At 39.3% G+C, this 17,333-nt stretch overlaps 1 protein-coding gene across 4 annotated transcripts in view; it reads right to left on the bottom strand.

The window, feature by feature from the left end:
• diaph2 (diaphanous-related formin 2) overlaps positions 1-17,333 on the bottom strand; it is a 356,357-nt gene that overhangs the window by 127,132 nt on the left and 211,892 nt on the right. For all 4 annotated transcript variants that reach the window (XM_026146176.1, XM_026146184.1, XM_026146200.1 and 1 more), the window contains exons 23-24: positions 9,732-9,833; positions 7,064-7,303 (exon numbers count right to left, since the gene is read on the bottom strand). In XM_026146176.1, the coding sequence (XP_026001961.1) occupies positions 7,064-7,303; positions 9,732-9,833 (342 nt within the window). The remainder of the gene's footprint in view (positions 1-7,063; positions 7,304-9,731; positions 9,834-17,333) is intronic.

Genomic DNA, 17,333 nt, shown 5'->3' on the forward strand with positions numbered 1-17,333 from the left:
TTTTTCTTTATTGTATCAGTTTCAACAAGACTGAGGGACACATTCTGTTTATTCTATTTCAGATATCAGACATTATCATCACTAAAAAGTAACATGATCTGGTCAACGCTGACTGTAGCTGGTAATAGATGTCATTTCTAAAAATAATAATAATAATTTAGAAGGTTTCCTTAGGAGTTTGGTCAAACGCAGCCAGGAGGTAAACCATGCTGAAATGTGAATGTGTGCCTCACTGTTTATATTTGTGATTATAACACGTCTCTAACACAGTGATAACATGAAAATCCCTTCTGGTGGTAACACTTGTGACTCTGTAACATTACAACTGGTGAACACATAAATGTCTATCAGCGTGTTCTGTTTGCTTTGTAGGCTGGTGGGCACTGCGGTTTCTCAGCCGTCTACGCCTGTGAATTTGACTTTTTGTTCATTCGATGTAACAGAGTCAGTAATGGGAACAAAGAGTACATCTTCAGCTATTCTTTATTATTCTGTTTATTCAATTATCCACCCACACGCATCTAGATCAAAAGTATGTGACTCAATAAAACAGCAGTCTACGTTTATATTTTTGATGGCAGATTATATATGAGTCACAAGTCACCGCCTCAATATCTCTGCAACAGGTTGTTCTATCATTCTATCGTTCACTTATCGATCTAAAGTATTTGGACACTTTAACTGTTTTATCACACGTCTCCTTGTTTTGCTTTTCCCACAGGGTAGAGGTTGTCACCGAGACAGGAGACTGCCTGTCATCTGAAGAGCATGCAAAGCATCTCTCATTATCCGCCACGTTATATTCACAACTTCATATTTATTATACACAAATAACACTCATATGCATCTTTTCAAAATAAGAGTATTGAGTGTTTTACTGAGCCCATAATTTTCTAGCAGTAGTAAACGTGTAGAGGATATAAATGTTGTCTTTAAAAATATTTTAGGGTTTAAATTATTTAACAGAAGACAAACAGCGTGCAGATCATTTTAATTTTTCTCAAATGGGTTTGTTCTTTCTTGTCTGGCATCTAAATATTCCTTCCTGTGCACACAGTTGCTTTCTTTGCAGCGCTACTACAGACTTTTGTGGTATCAATTTTGTTTCTGTGTTTTTACTGCCATTAACTGGCCAGCATGTTTGGTTTTGGCCATGGCCTTCATCTTTCTCTTTTACTTATATCTGACCCTCTCGTATGTGGAGCACTTTGGTATACCACTGGTTTTTAAATGTGCTCTATAAATAAAGTTTGTTGTGGTTGTCTGTAAGGTGTTAAATTGATAGTTCTGTATATTTTTAGATGTATGCATCTAAAAATATGTGCAGCTCCTGATGCACTTCAACCATTCCAACTGTAAAAAGAGCAACTATGCCTTGGATTTATGTTTTGAGCCCACTCAAAGCACTTTCTACTATAAGTCTCATTCATTCACACACACACAAATATATTCTTGCAACGTTTTATCCATGGCTAAGTATCTTTTTCAACATTCACACGATGATAGATGCATGAGTGGCAGCATATCGGTATCTTGCATATGGATACTTTGATGACCAATGTATCAACCCACCAACCTTTTAGCTGTTAGACAACCCTCTCTGCCACCTCAGCTACAACGTACACCTATACAACTATATTTATCTTGAACAAATCTAGGACACATTGGGATGATGCGCACATTTGTTATTAAGAATAAGGGAATTATCAGGAAAGAGAGATCTCCATATTATACATACAGGAGCTGCTTAGCCTTGGAAACCCATGGCACGAGTCTCCTGGTGCACAGTTTTCATGCTGATGTTAACGCCAGAGGACGTTTGAACTCCGCAGTTATTGAGGAGCAGTGCGCTGACTACTTTAACGCACTATGCGCCTCAGCCCTCTTGTGCACTTCATGGCTGAGTGCTTGTGGTCCCTAAATGCTTCCACTTTGCAATAACACCACTCACACATCATTATGGAATGATAGGAGGGAAGAAATTTCATAAATGGTCATGCTATTACAGTGCCACACTCAAATTCAGTGAACCTTTCAGAAGGACCCCTTTCTTCACAAACATTTATAAGGGCAGAGCACAGCTACGTGCTCGAGTTCACACACCTGTAACAACGGGGCTGATGAATCTGGAAGCACGATTAGCATTGTAAGGTGAATTTTCTCTGACATAATAAGACTGAATCCCAAAACAAGCAAAACCCTAGATAGCCCAACGTAGCTGCTTTACTGAAATGAAAAAGAAATCCAAATAAATTGTACTACTTCAATGATAATTGTAGAGTTAAATGAAAAAACAAAACAAAAAAAGAAAGACAAAACAAAGCACTACAGCGCCATGTTAAGTACTTGGTAATGGTTTACTATTAAAAAACAAACAAACAAAGAAAACCCTCCAAGATGAGTCATGTATGGTTGCAAGTATACTGTATTTTAAAGAGAGAACGCTACAAGACAGAAGGAGTCGTTGGTAGTAGTAACACATCCGGCTGAGGGCCTCTATAAGGGCAGAAGGACTTTGTATAAAGCCCAAGGTGCTGATGTTACTTTCACATTATTTTACATCAGGATTTTTAGTCAATGCAGCTTTGAGGTATCGTGAGAACTGTGTCAGGGGCTGTGCGGTGCCTGGGCACATGTCAAAGTTCAGAGCCATTTTAATCTCAGTCCATGCCTTGCACTGGATATTTGAAAGTCAGTACTAAAAGTGACTTTTACTGTCAGAGCTCCAAGCTGAGGAGCGTCTCCTAGGATATCTTAACGGTTATCTTAGATGCGTTTTTTTTAAACTACCCAAATAAAATATTTCGTACAATACAGTAACTACTGTGTAAATACATGTCACTACTTTAGACAAACCTTTTCATTTGAAACAGATTGAAAAAAGCTTCATTACTGTGTTGTTGAAAGCAAATTCTGAACAGTTCTGTCGTTCAGTCTTTCATAACAAAACCTGATTTGAGGTAACACGATTTGAAATCCTTCACAAGTGCATACACATGAGAACTAAGAGTAGCAGGACATATCTCGTGCAAACAAGTTCCCACTTAAATATGTAGATCGGAAATAAATAAATGAAAACAACAGAACAACTGATAACAGAAAAAGTGGCAGTGGGAATATAGAACCCTCACATTAACAGAGGACTGTCGGCCCTTGATTGCTCAATTTAACTGCTGCAGATGGAGCAGCTCAAAAGACAAATATATTGCATGATTACTCATACAACCAAATATTACACTGGATCATAAGAAACAGAGAAAAAAAGCAAAAGCGGCATTTGAACATAAAAGTACACGCAGCTGCTGAGAAAAAAAAGCTCTGCAAATGCACACTACACTAAAATGTAAGGTTTCCTCAACTCCAATATAAATGCTTGTGCTTTGGTGTTTAAAGACACTAGTAATTCTATAAAAAAAACAGTAATTCCTGTAGAAATACTGTATTTTTTTACAAGGTCAGAACTGTCGGGTAGATGACTCCATTCCACCAAGTCAAGCGCCTGCTAGACATCCTGTTACCTCTAGCTTAAGTCAAACATGATCATTACCAGGTGTTCTTTATTTGAAAGAACAAATATTCTTTGACTCATGCAGTATTTATACACGTATGACACACATTTAAAGATGCAAACATTCTCTTTCTATAGTCTGAATGACCATGCTTTGTCAAATTTTGCTTTTAAAGTATTTAGTGTAATACAGGTATTCTTTGAGCAATACAGTTACTAAACTTCTTGCAACCCTTTAGCAGAATTTCAGCTTGCTTAATATATGTGACCAGGATATCAGTGAGTACTCCACAGGATAGGAGATTGAACCAGGGGAGTCAAGAGGTGGAAGGTGAAGGTGGGTCAGCCTGTGCCTTTCCTCTTGCTGCTTATTCCCATCATCAACCTCCTCCATGATGAGCCCATTAGGTACCCTGGACCTGCCACCTAGGAGGCCATTTACTTGATTGACTAAAGTGAGAAAGCAGACTTTTTTTCCTTGTCCATCAATAATGGCCAATCAGCCCCCTGAGGGGTTACCAGGCTCTACACTGATATTCCACACTGATTTAGTCAGCTTGCAGGAATACCAAAAGTACAGTACACTGCATCCACCATAGAAAAGCTCTCGCTGTACAAGAAATATGGAGGATTGCTAACTTCAGATACATGCAGAATGGGGTGGCTTTATAACTCATGCATAGTTGTCTAATATTAAAAAAATCATATGAAGTGAGAGATCATCAGAATGCATCAGCTCTATTTTTGTTTTTAAATTTTTTCTATTTTTTTTAACCTCCTAAGACCTGAACTCTTCCACAGCAGCATTTTTAATTTCTCTTTGATATTTGGTCATATTGGAGCCCGATGAATGTAAAAACAAAGAATTACCAGATTTTTTTTTTTTTTTACCTTATTTTTGTTTTTAAGAAAAATCAGAGCCAAATATGAGGATATTCGTTTAAAATTTTGATAGAACAGTAGCAGTATAATGTCCTCGTAAGTGGATATCAGGCCCTTGTAGAGCAAAATTCAGTATTTTGGTCTAAATAACCCAAAATGTGATGTCCACATATGTGGACGCAGGTCCCAGGAGGTTAAAGCTGAAACACAGCTAGCAAACAGTAGTTTGACCAAAAAATGAAACTAAACAGAACAAAATGCCCAAAACATATATTTGAAATATTATTTGATTGTTTTTCACCAGTGCAAGATTGCTAACCACAGGCGGTATTAAGGGGAGGTTTGTCCATTCTCTAAACATCCCCCAGTAACTATTTTATTAGTTTATTATCAGATAAACCTACATTAAAGCAAGAAAAACAAAGAGAATGTTTGGTTGGAGTCTTTGTTCCTTCTTTTATGCATTTATGTGTGTAATATATGTCAGCGTGTTTCTTTTGTTCCGTACTTTTGGTTTTTGCGTAAGTACAGAATCATTAGTGGTTCGATATTTTAGTAGATTACCAATTTTTTTGGTAAACAAAAGGTTGCTGATTCACTTCTAGCCAGAGAGACAAATCCCCTTTGCGGCTGTGTCAGGAAGGGCATCCGGCAAAAAAAAATCTGTCAAATCAAACACACAGAACTACCCGCTGTGGTGACCCATTGTGACAAGGGAGCAGCTGAAAAGAGTTTCCCCTTCTTCTACTATGTAAGAGTTTGAGTTGGGAATATGAAAACTCCTTAAAAAGGTGACTTTAGTTGCATAACAAACAAAAACAGATCAGGACATTTTAGAAACGACAAAGAAAAGCAAATTAGAAGCTATTAGAGTGCATTCACAGAGGTGCAGAAAGTCTGTATATAGGTGTCTGTATTTAACTAAATTTATATATTATTATAGATATTGCGATATTGTTCCATTTTAGCCTAAAATATTGGGTGATTACCGTAATTGTCGGGCTATAAGCCGCTACTTTTTGCACAAGCTTTGAACCCTGCAGCTTTTAGTCAGGTGCGGCTTTTCTATGGATTGTCCATGATTGTTGTGATATCGTAAGACGATTTGTTTTGTTTGTTCCGCTGTTGTACGGCACTACGTTGCCTGGCGAAAGATCGGGGTTCAAGAGTGGTATGTTGGTCACATGTCCGTCCGCCAGGCAACGTAGTGCCGTACGAAGTAACGGGAAAAACAAACTTCAAAGTAGTGCTACGTGTTCAGCGGGAGGCGTGGATGATGAGCGGCGATAAACTTGCGAAAAGCAAGTTATGCTCAACTCCACCGGTGGAATCTGACAGCGTGGAAAAGTGTGAAAACATCCACGATCACCAACGGATTTCGAAGGGCTGGACTGCTGCATGATGGAGAGGAGGACACCGCCACGGCCCTTCAGAGGGTGTTCGACTCTGACACTGACAATGAGGATTTCTTTGGTTTTGAAAGTGACAACGAAGGAAAGAAGCTGAGAGTGGATGACGAAGCCACCCTGAGCCTGTTCGTTTCCGACACTGGAGAAGAGGACTTTGGTGGTTTTAGTGCGCAGGAAGAAGAGAAAGATGGTGAATGACTGACTTTTCTTCTTGTTAAAGCTGTGTCACTGCACCTGAGCCTAAAAGGTAGTCCGAATCTATTTTTCTGGTGTGCTGAAGGTTACTGTTATGTACTACATTTGTTACTCATTCATGAAGCACAGTACATGTTTCGTACTTGTAATTACCACTACTTGTACATATACCTAAAAAGTTATGCAAATATGTACCCATAACTTGTTTTTCAAAATATTAATAAAAGGGGTGTGTCTCCAAACAGCCATCTCTTTCCTGATTCGCTTTGTGCATATTCTCTTACATATGATAAGTCAACATTGAAACACCTGCAGCTTTTAGTCAGGTGCGGCTAATGTATTTTCCCCTGATTTTAGCTTGTGCGGCTAATATTCAGGTGCGCTTTGTAGTCCGGGAAATACGGTACTTATGTCAATCAATCATGTACAATAACAAATGTACTTCAACTCATGGTATCATGACTAACCCTAGCTGTTTCGGCTGTGGGGCTGATGGCTTTGTTGTGCTTTTGTAAGTGTGTGTGCATGGCTGCCAGTCTTCTCTTTCACACCTTTGGATGCTGTGATTTTACCTGGCAGTGAACACAGATGTAGCCTTTGCTGGCAGCTTCATACCTCCCAGTGTTTGTGTTATTTTGTCTATTGAAACATTTTTCCTCCTCCAAGGTGAAAGCTGAGGTGGAGGGAAAATGTTGCTGTTTGTTTGTCTGTCAGCAAGTATGCAAAAAACTACCTGGCCGCTACTAACTTGGAGGAGAAGTGCAGCATAAACATCGGGGGTACTGACTTTTTGTACAAATTGGGATCACTTAAAACGTAAAATCAGATCAATACATTTTGAATCATCTTTAATGTTAAAATATGACGAAACTGTGAAAAAATGCTGATTTAATGATTCTGAATTAATTAGTTAACTCCCTTATGTTCTTATAAATCTGCCATCCTTTAGCTGAAAATCACGTGATACAGTTACAGTTACTAAATTTCACCTTTCATTTTCATTTCTGTTCTCATTTTAGACATTTAACCAACATGTTTTGTTTTTTTAAATGTGTGCTGTTTACGTTACCTTGCAAAGGAAGCTGACGTTGAAACCGAAGGTTTGGGCGTTTCTTGAGCCGGCATTCATGTAATTGCCAACCAGCAAAACCAACTCCAGGAGTTTGCTCAAACCTTCACTCTTCTTCACCTCCTCACAAGCAAATGTCACATTCATGATGTCGGGCCGGATGTTATTCACCTGCTCCTCAAACGTCAGCTTGAACAGAATGCCGTTGAGACGTGGCCGTAGGAGTTTTACCGAACTCATCTGAGGTGACAACATAAAGAAAGAATGTAAGTGGCATTTATGTGTAAAAAAAAAGAGAAAAAAAATCAAACAAGCACTTTCTTTGTACACCTACTTTTGTAAAATCATCCTGGGTTTGTCATAGTGGAAGCAAATAAATACTCATTGCCACAGATCTTCAAATATAAATACCCATATTGTGTGTTAGGAAAATATTCTTAATTCCATTATTATGCAATAATGAAACTTTTTTGTTTTCATTTCAGCTAATTAACAAATGAGCAGATTTTTGACAGGCACACAATTTTCATGTGAAAAATAATGCGTCACGACACACAACCCAATGAGCTCATTATCTGGGTGAGTTACCCTCAATAAATGTATATGTATTAAGTAAGTAGCAAAACTTTGCTGATTGGAAGCAATTTGTGGCTTACTTGACAAGCAAACTGCACTTGCATGCCAGAGCACTCGTTAGACAAATAACCTACAACTATATATATATATATATATATATATATATATATATATATATATATATATATATATGTGTGTGTGTGTGTGTGTGTGTGTGTGTGTGTGTGTGTGTGTGTGTGTGCAGATCATCAGCATCAAAGCAAAAAGGCTTTCTGAATCTAATCATTACAGATTTCAGTGAAGTAGCACTATCCACAATCTAAGAGATATTTGACAAAACATTGTGGGTTCATACTGTACACTACATTTTCATAAAATGAACAAGCAAAAAAAAGAAAAGAAGTACAGAAATCCTATAAAGCTATAGCACCTCGCTATCACCATCGTGTTCAAGCTCAAGTGTAATACTGCTGCAATAAACTGCAAATCTACCATAAACAAGTTCCACGTTCACACAGAAATCTATTAAACAGATTTTGTCTTAAATAATATGAAACACAATATGTTCCAATGCAGTAGAAATACTAATCAGGTGAAAAACAAACAAGAAACACATACGATATATAGCAATACATACCCATAATCCCCTCTACCTTAATTCCTTGCAGGCACAGCTATACACACTCAGTCACTTACTCTCCATCACAAACACATGCACACACATTCCTTCTCTCTCTCTTACTTGAAATGATTTGTCTACAATAAGTACAACTTACACACTGAAAGCAAGCGTATTGGTGACAGCTTTGGTAGAGAAAAGCCTGAACATAGCTTATTTCCCAGGGGAACTGAATATCTCTACAATGAGGCGCTACTTCATCAGCGGGGCAGCGTACGATCACAACATTGGTGAGATCATGAGGGAAACTTGCCACCCTCTGCTTCATTACATCTTCCAAAAGACACAGACAAGTAAAGAGATAAATAGTGTAATGTAACATATAGCTGTGAGCCCGAGGTCTAACATTTAGCTCTAGCATGTCTTTTGTAGACCTGTATAATGTACCTCTGTGTCTTGTTGTAAAGTTACCTTTAAAGAACACTTTCTTTTACAGTTGCCTAAAGTGCTGGGTTTTCACTTGGTAAGTGGATGGCGAGAGCAGTTAATTAAAAAGTCATTATAGCTGTAACTAAGTGGAAAGGTCAGAGTAGCTTGATGATGTACTTTCCATCTCCTAGAATAGATTTACAGTAAAACAATTTAACCTGACTTTGTCGGTCATCCTCAGTAGCATCTGTTTCAATTAGAGGACAAGTCCAAAGCTGATTTTGTGTATATTTATCTGTATTTATTTGTTTGTTTATTTCAGTCTGTTCAAAGGTGATTCGTGGTTACGAAAGTCTCTGAAAGGTCTGTGGCAATTTGTGAATTACAAAAAAGAACAATAAAATAGGACAAAGCTCTTCATATGTCTTACGTATCTTTATATGTGTATGCGTACTCCGATCAAACAATTATAGTTCTTCTGAGTGCTAGACATGAAGATTACTTTGTGAAGTTGTGATAAGAAAAGGCTGACTATAACTTTATTTATCTTACCACTGCAAAAGACAGAAATTTGGCTGTTATGGTAAATTGATTAGAGGATTGGGAAAGATCACCAAGCCAACTGATGTCAACTGCGTACCTTTCAAAGGACTTTATTACAGACAGCATTGGTAGCCTCAGGGTAGGATTTTATCATGAGACAACATTGACAGCTGATGTCAAAATATGGCATTCAGTAAGTTCTTGATGCAGAATTCTAATCAAAAATGATTGAACTGTTCTTTGCTCAAGTCAAAAGGACGCTTTCAACTACAGCCTCTGTCATTTGGAAGTTTTGCTTTTTTCTAAAAATCCTTGTCATAAGCTACCAGTGTCCAAACCAAGCAGCTCCCCAAAAAAGTGAGTGTGTAATGAAGTAAAAATTCAATTTTTAAACAGTGTGTGCTTGCAAATATTTGACTATAACATACAGGGAATGTGATTGTGTAGTCTGTTTTCTTGTTGGAATCCGGGAGGCAGCGGGCACCAGAAAATTATACTCACCACAATGCCAAACTGCTCTGACTCCACAAGCTCCTCATATTCACCCTTTAGTTCTGCTAGCGCATTCAGCTCTTTCTGCTCTGGCAGGTTCTTTATCAGGTTCTAGAAATGGAAGAACACACACACACACACACACACACACACACACAGACACGCACACACACACACGCACACACCACAACAACAGAGCTACTGTTAATGCAAATGTAATTTTCTCTCCACATCAACATGAAAATCATTGCACAGACACGGAGGACAGTTTAGCTTACACAAAAAGATGAGAAAAAAGTCCACAACAGCTCTTTGCTTGGACTCACACTATTGTGTTCCTATTTAGTTTACTAGGTTAGTAAATAGTTTGAAAAACTGCACATGTTGCCTCATGGACACATGCCTTTCCTAACAAGTCAACCTGCAGATGAGATCCAGGTCTACGTGAAGACTATACAGTAAGTAGGTAAAATTTTAGTAAAATGTATTTCTACTTGATACTCTACTTGTACTTTCTACTCTACTTCACTACTTGATACCACTAGAGTGCTTTGTATTTTCCTCAACACCAACCAACAACCAAAAACACAGTACTATGAATAATCAACATCAATTTGGAAATGCAAGAGAAAAAGAACTATGAGCATCATAACAACGAAATAGTTTATATGTCGTAATAACTTAAGCAGAATATTTCTTAATGAAAGCAAGTAACCACAGCAGGGGTTGATAAAACTGAACTGGTATTAAGAGCAGAAAACAGGGTCTAAAATGTGTTTCTTCATTCAACTATAATACAAGATTTGGACAAATCCGAAACACTGATAGAAGAAACTTGATCAATAGAAAGTCCAAACATACAAGTGGCCAGGACTGTGAAAACGTTTTTGGCTTTTTTCTAATACACTCATGATTTTATTCTTTGAGATTTGTTTTTTTATTGTTCATTGTTATTTTTTCTTGAATATTACACTACTACCTCGTTTTTTTCTTCCTACAATGACCCCGATTGCTGTTGTAGCTATCAGCACAAAGACATAATACTACGCTTGGTATCAACAACATTTATTCATATTAAGCAGCATACAAGCCTCAAAGTAACACATGAACTTTGGTTACTTGTCATGGTCCTGGGTCTGTGACCCAGCGTTCTGAGTTAGTGGATTTTCTAGATTTTTTTATTATGAATTCTACGCTTGGTTAATTTCATTATTGTTTCTTGTAGCCATTCCCTTGGCATATTTAGTCTTCTTCTGTTATACATTGTGTAAGAGCAAGTCCTTCCTTAGTGTTTCCCATCCTCTTGTGTCTAGTTTTCTGTGTTAATTATAGGTGTCTCCCTGTGCAGTTAGTCTTGTCTCCATGTTTATTTGCCTCTGTTACCCCAGTCATGTCCCTATGTGTCTATCTGGTTCCTCTATGCTCTCGCCCTCACCCTCTGTATGTAGTCAGTCTGTGTGCGTCTCTCGTGCTTCCTGTCTTATTTTGTCAGTCCTTCGTCCTGGGTGCATTATGTTCTGTTCTGCTTCCCGTCTCATCAGTCGGACTATGTTCAGCTGTGTTCCCCAGGTGTTTCCGCTCTGCTCTGTTTCCTCCTTCCTTGTATATATTGTGTCTCCTCATGTTCCAAGGGAGACGAGCTGAAATGCTTGGCATTTCCACCTCAATGCCGCTGTGTGGCTCGCTGAAGGTTTTGAGTCGGGGGCAGTCGGAGCAAGAAGATGCTAGGCTCCCATGGTCGCTGCTCTTCTTTTGCAGAGCAATTCCCTGTGAGTGAGAAAGACCTTTTCCCTCGTGTTCACGGTAAGTCAAAAACTGTTGTTTGCTATGCAAAGGACCTAATGACTGTTCAGTGTACCACTAGCCCATCAAAATCTAAGACTGTTTCTTTTGCTTCAAAAGCGACCAACATTAAATGTGTGCATCATGTAGCTGACCCACTAAAGTCTGCAAAGAGGCTGGGCTAGCGACTCTAAAGTCACTTCACAGTTTATTTCCCTGAACCAGTCACTTCTGAGGACCCTGAATTATCCTCTTTGAAGACTGTTTACTGTGAATGTGTGCTGGACTATCAAAAGACTGTTTTTGCTCCCCAACCTGTATCATTCAATTCATAAATACAAAGACTGTTGTGCTTTTGAAACTGGTTGAGTTTTTCCACCTGTGACTTGGGCCCTATTCCAGTTCCCCCAGCGGGTTGGACATAGCTCTCTCCCGCACCCATACCTGTTCCTCGGGTGGGAGTGGCTGGTGTCCAGTTGGCCCCTGCAGCAGTCCCTGTTCCCAGGCTAAAGCCAGCTGGGACCCAGTCCACCTCTGGACCTGTACCAGTTCCTCAGGTGGAAGCAGCTGATGTCCGGTGGGTCCCTGCACCAGTTTCCAGGGCGAGGGCAGCTGAGACCCAGTCCACTTCTGCACCTGTAGCTGTTCCATAGGTGGGGATGACTGGTGTTCAGCCATATGTTTTTCCAGAATGAGAATGGTAGCTTATCCAGAGCCTGCTGTGTGCCCTGTGCAGGCCCAGCCAGAGCTCTCTGCACCGTCTGCCTTGTCCTACCCAGAGGTGCCCACGCCGTGTGGACCTCATTCATCTGTGGCACAGCATGTTTTGTCCCAGCCAGAGGTCTGTGCTCCGCCACTTGGTCCTGTTCTGCCCAAGCCCAAGGTTCTCCGTCGCGTCTGTTGACAACCTCAAACCAAGCTGCCTGAGGAGTCCCGTCGCCTCTGGCAGTTCCCAGTGAAGTGCCGCTTGTCCCGTGGCCGGTGACCAGAACTGCTATTTGTTTGTTTTTGGACTCACCTGCTGCTTAGGTTTAGACTTGGTCCAGGCTCTGTGACCCAGTTAGTGGATTGTCTAGTTTTGTTTAGTATACATAAATGAATACACACTTTTTTTTAACAGATTTATAGGAACAGATTTTACTCAGTGCACAGTGGTTTGCTGATGGACTCATACAACAATGACAAGATAATGTCACGCAGTTACTGCTCACTGTTGGTTTATTACTGTGAGAATGGTGGCCCTTAGCCAATTACTAAACCTGATAACGAATAAAAGATATCCAAATTTCTGCAGTATTGCCAACATATCCTTGCTACTGTCTATAAAATACATGCAGCGGGTTGTCCATCAATCTACAATTGTCTTATAAATTTCTTCGCAAAAGAAAAAACAATCCTGCTGGTAGTGAAGTTAAAGATAAAGATGGAGATGAGGAAGATAATGGGAGGGGCTGCGTTTTCTGTAAATGTTAATTGTTTGTGTGAAGGTCAGCCAAGTTAATAAAATTGACCACAGCGACTTTTCCACCTCCTTTTTTCAGAGGAAAAGAGAGGAAGATGTGCCCTTTTCCAGTTCCTCACAAAGCTTCCTTCCTCATTAGCTCCCCAAATTTATTCAGCAGGAGCAGACTGGCGCAGGATCACGTGGCCAGATGGAAGCCTAGACAGGGAAAACAGAGAGCAGACACAGCTACTGGGCCACAGGCCTGGCTGACCATGCTATAGACCTCAGCAGTCATCACAGACAACACAGCCAGAGTCTACTTCCCACTAATGATGACATCTCTGTCCTTCCCTCAGGGAATTCAGCAATATAAAAAGTGAGCTATAATGCAAGCCATGCAGTCCTGTTTGGGATGAAGCCATTAAATCAAATGTTTTTTGCTTTTGCCAAAGCCCCAATTAAGGTCTGCAGCAAGCAATGGTGCTTTTATAATGAAGGCTTTTGATCATGTCAACAGGAACATAAATATTTTTTTAGGATATGAAAAAAAACAACAAAAAAACAGAGCAACAACAACAAAATCTTGGTGCAATTGTAATTTTAAGGATCATGCTGAAGTTAATAATGACTGGGAAAACTTCGGATCATGCTAAAGTGTTCCGAGGAGTTCTATCCAAATATGTTTAGTAATGCAGCCGTTTAGACCGCTTAGGTACAGCTGGAATGCTATTACTATCCAAAATTCATGTGTGACATCCATTTATGATCCATGTTTCACTGAACCGAATGGGCTTTTTCTGTATGCAATAAAATTCCAAAAATCTAAAAACTATCTACACTCTCCTGGTAGATAAACTCAGAACAAAATAAGCTGTGAATAAAGTTCTTCTCGTGAACTCTAAAAGATAATATTAGCAGTCGGATTAGTAACAGTGCTGTCTGACATTGTAGAGTTGGCTCTGAATAAAACAACGGTAATATAGAGGAAAACTGTTCATTTGTTGCAATAGCTACAGCTAATACTGTGACAAATCATTTAGATTATTCTCTGGCAAATAATTAGGGATATGTCTTCACACTCATAATGTAAGTCTTTCACAATGTCTTTCCATTTCCATGAGTCTGGTCTGGCACAGAAGAGACATGAAGGAAAAGTATCCTTGGCAGTCCTTGTTGATAAATGTATTCCAGTCCATTTATAATAATGTTTGTACCTTTCAAAACTGATGCGGCACTTTTACACAGCATGTAAATCCAAGACCAGGCATTACATATATAAACTTTAACAGAAAATGTCTGTTAAATTTGCCATTTGCAAAGTAGAAACTGCAGTTACATTATGAGCACCTTGCGAAAAAAGTGAAATTAATCTAAAACATTCAAAATATGGAAGTTGAATGCAACTAAATGAAAAACAAAGCAAGAAGACAAGGTAGTGGAAAATCTAATCCACCTTGTGCTTGTCATTTCATTTGTCTGTCATCTTGTTAATTATCAGAAACCCCATAGAGTACAATTGACACAAAGGCAGCACCATATGTGTAGCAATGTGGGAGTCTGGGTGATGACGCTGGGCCAGACTCCTCACCACAGGCCACCAGACACACACAGCAGTCTAGGAGAGATTACTGCAAGTATGCTAGCAAAACTACACATTCATTTACCGCCTTGGGCGAAGATGAAGGCGCTACGTATCAGCACATGTGCCAAGACACGGCGAAACATGAAGCAACAACAGCATGTTGTTCATGCTAAATCCTCAAAAAAGAAAGCAGGTGTAGGTGAAATGTGTGTAGCAACTGTATACGCATTTGTCGTAAGATGTTTTATGCGAAACGTAGTGAAGAAACTATTGATATGAGTAGAAAACTGGCAATGTCATTGTCTACACGTTATATTAAAAAGACAACATGGCCACCTGTCAGTTTGAAAACTGTTTGGATTTGCATAGCTGAGGATTTTAGTTTTTCATGTCTTGCTTAAAAAAACTAAAACATAAAACAACGATGAAAGTGGGAACTTAAGGACACAGTGCAAATCCACACAGCAGTTATGTGTCAGTCACAAGAAGGGAATGTCCGAAAGCATACCCTGCTGCTTGATTGTCTATTTTACTTTATTGCTCCATAAATACTATAAATGTTTAAAAAAGGAAAGAAAATAAAATAAAGCATCACATACTTCCGCACAACCTGACTCATTTAATTTATTTTGCTAACGAAATGCAGGGTTATTTTAAGCAGTATTCTATTAGAAAGAATACAGTTTAAGAAGGATGCAACACATAACTGCAACACTCAGTGGCTAATGCATCTAAAAACAGATCGCAGCAACATGGCATACAAGTTGTATGCCAGAAGTGAACACGACTCGATCCACACCCCCAGGATCTACAGCAACAACAATGGAATGTCATTCAGACTAAAGAAGTGTAGTTAGATGTGAAGGGAACGGATGGGAGAGGGAACATAGTCCTACTGAGGGGAGTGTACTACCAAAAGAGTACGGCAAGTCCTGAGGATCCAACTGAATAGGAATAACAAGATCTGGACAATCCACACCTACGTGCGCCAGATATGAGATAAGTTGGCTTAATAAGCTGGCCAAAGGAGGAGGTGGAAGCCACTGACATAAAGACAAAAAAGCCTGCCTGGATGTCCCGAAGTCAAACCTCTCGAGTGGTTGAGAATGACTGAGCTAGGATCAGGTGGGCCTTTCAGTTACATGTGGATAAACTGGTGATGGCTAGCCAACCTGAGTAGTGGTGGACAAGTGGAAGAAGAAGGCCGTAGTAATAGATGTAACGATACCACATCAGGAAGAAGGAAACAAATACTGAGACTTAGAGTGGAGCTATAGAAGGTGTGGGAATGTGAAGGTAATTGGAGCACTTGGGGCAGTGAACCCCAACCTGGAAAAGTGGCTCCAGCACATCCCGTGAAGGACATCTCTGCTCTCTTGTTCTCTGTCCAGAAAAGCACATTCCTAGGAACATTCCTAGATACTGACCAGGACCCTTATGCTCCCAGGCATCTGGTAGAGGAGCCGAGCTTGATAAAGGGGATAAAGACTGTCCGCAGGGCCGGAGGGGATTTAGTTTTTTTTGTTTTGTTTTTCTTTTACATATATATATATATATATAGATATATATATATGTAGATATATGTAGGAATAATTTCACTATTAGTACTCAGACTGTCAAGGTGGGGATTGGAAGCAGCTGAGAGGGTAAAGAAGAGTGTAAAAGTAATGAGATACAGGTTTCGGTTCACTAAACATTTGCAGAGGATGACAGTGTCTGTAGGGCTTTTACTTCAACACTTTGATCTCTGCTGCTGTCAATTCACAGTTTCATAGCATTCAGCACTCACACGCCAAGGTAGAACAACTTAATGGGCAGTACTGGGTATGCAATAACTATAAACTTTAACAAACAGTTTAAATGCTTGCATGCGGTTAAAAAAAGGATTGGTGATGTAGTGCTTAAGAAAAACACTGACATTCAGGCTACAGTGACAGTGCTTACTGTATCTGCTAAATACATATATGTATATATGGTGTATATCATCATCAAATTTCATTGACTTGGACTTGTAAGTACAATAATACTACAACTCATACCAGAGCTCTGAGCAGCATATTCCCAAAAGTAAAGTCAAAATGATAAAGAAGCCCAAGAACCCTTGAGATACAATCAGCGATATTAGAGATACGCCAATCGATGGAACTTTTCTCAGAGCAATAAACTCTTTATTAAGTTGGGTTAAATAAAGGAGAAACGAGAAAGCGTTATCTGATGTCTAAAATATGATCTGAGTAAATTGTGCCCCTTTTTAAAGAGCATATGGAAGGTTTATAACAAAGACAGAAGACAAGCCATGCCTGCCATGTGTTTGACAGATGTGATTTTCTCCTTTTAATTGATTTTCTCCTCAGTTTTTGAAGACAGAGAAACATTTGCTATTATTCCCACACTTGTGATGAGAACAACATGGGACTGCCACTTATCTGCCGTGACACCTCAGCGGGCTTTTTACCTGGCTCATGGCAAATCAGTGAAGACTTTGGGTTGAATCAATAACAAAATAATCAACAGATGCAAAGACTTCTCAGCTTTCTGCAAACCTTACTTCTTAAACCAGCCCCCCTGACAGTCTAAAAAGAAAGACTTGGGCAATTTCAAAAGTTTCTTTTTTTTGTTTTTTTTCTCAAACTAAGCTTAATAGTCAAAAGAAAGAAAAAAGCAACTTTGCACAATGCTCTGTGGGCGTAGACGACATCAATCTCAAACAAAAGGTTACTATTACTGTAAACTGAATACATGGAACAAAGGCTATCAAGTTGTGTTTTTGTTTATGCAAACGGGGGCACTTTTGACTGAAAAA

Source organism: Astatotilapia calliptera, chromosome 2, assembly GCF_900246225.1.
Source record: "Astatotilapia calliptera chromosome 2, fAstCal1.2, whole genome shotgun sequence".
Taxonomy (NCBI): Eukaryota; Metazoa; Chordata; class Actinopteri; order Cichliformes; family Cichlidae; genus Astatotilapia; species Astatotilapia calliptera.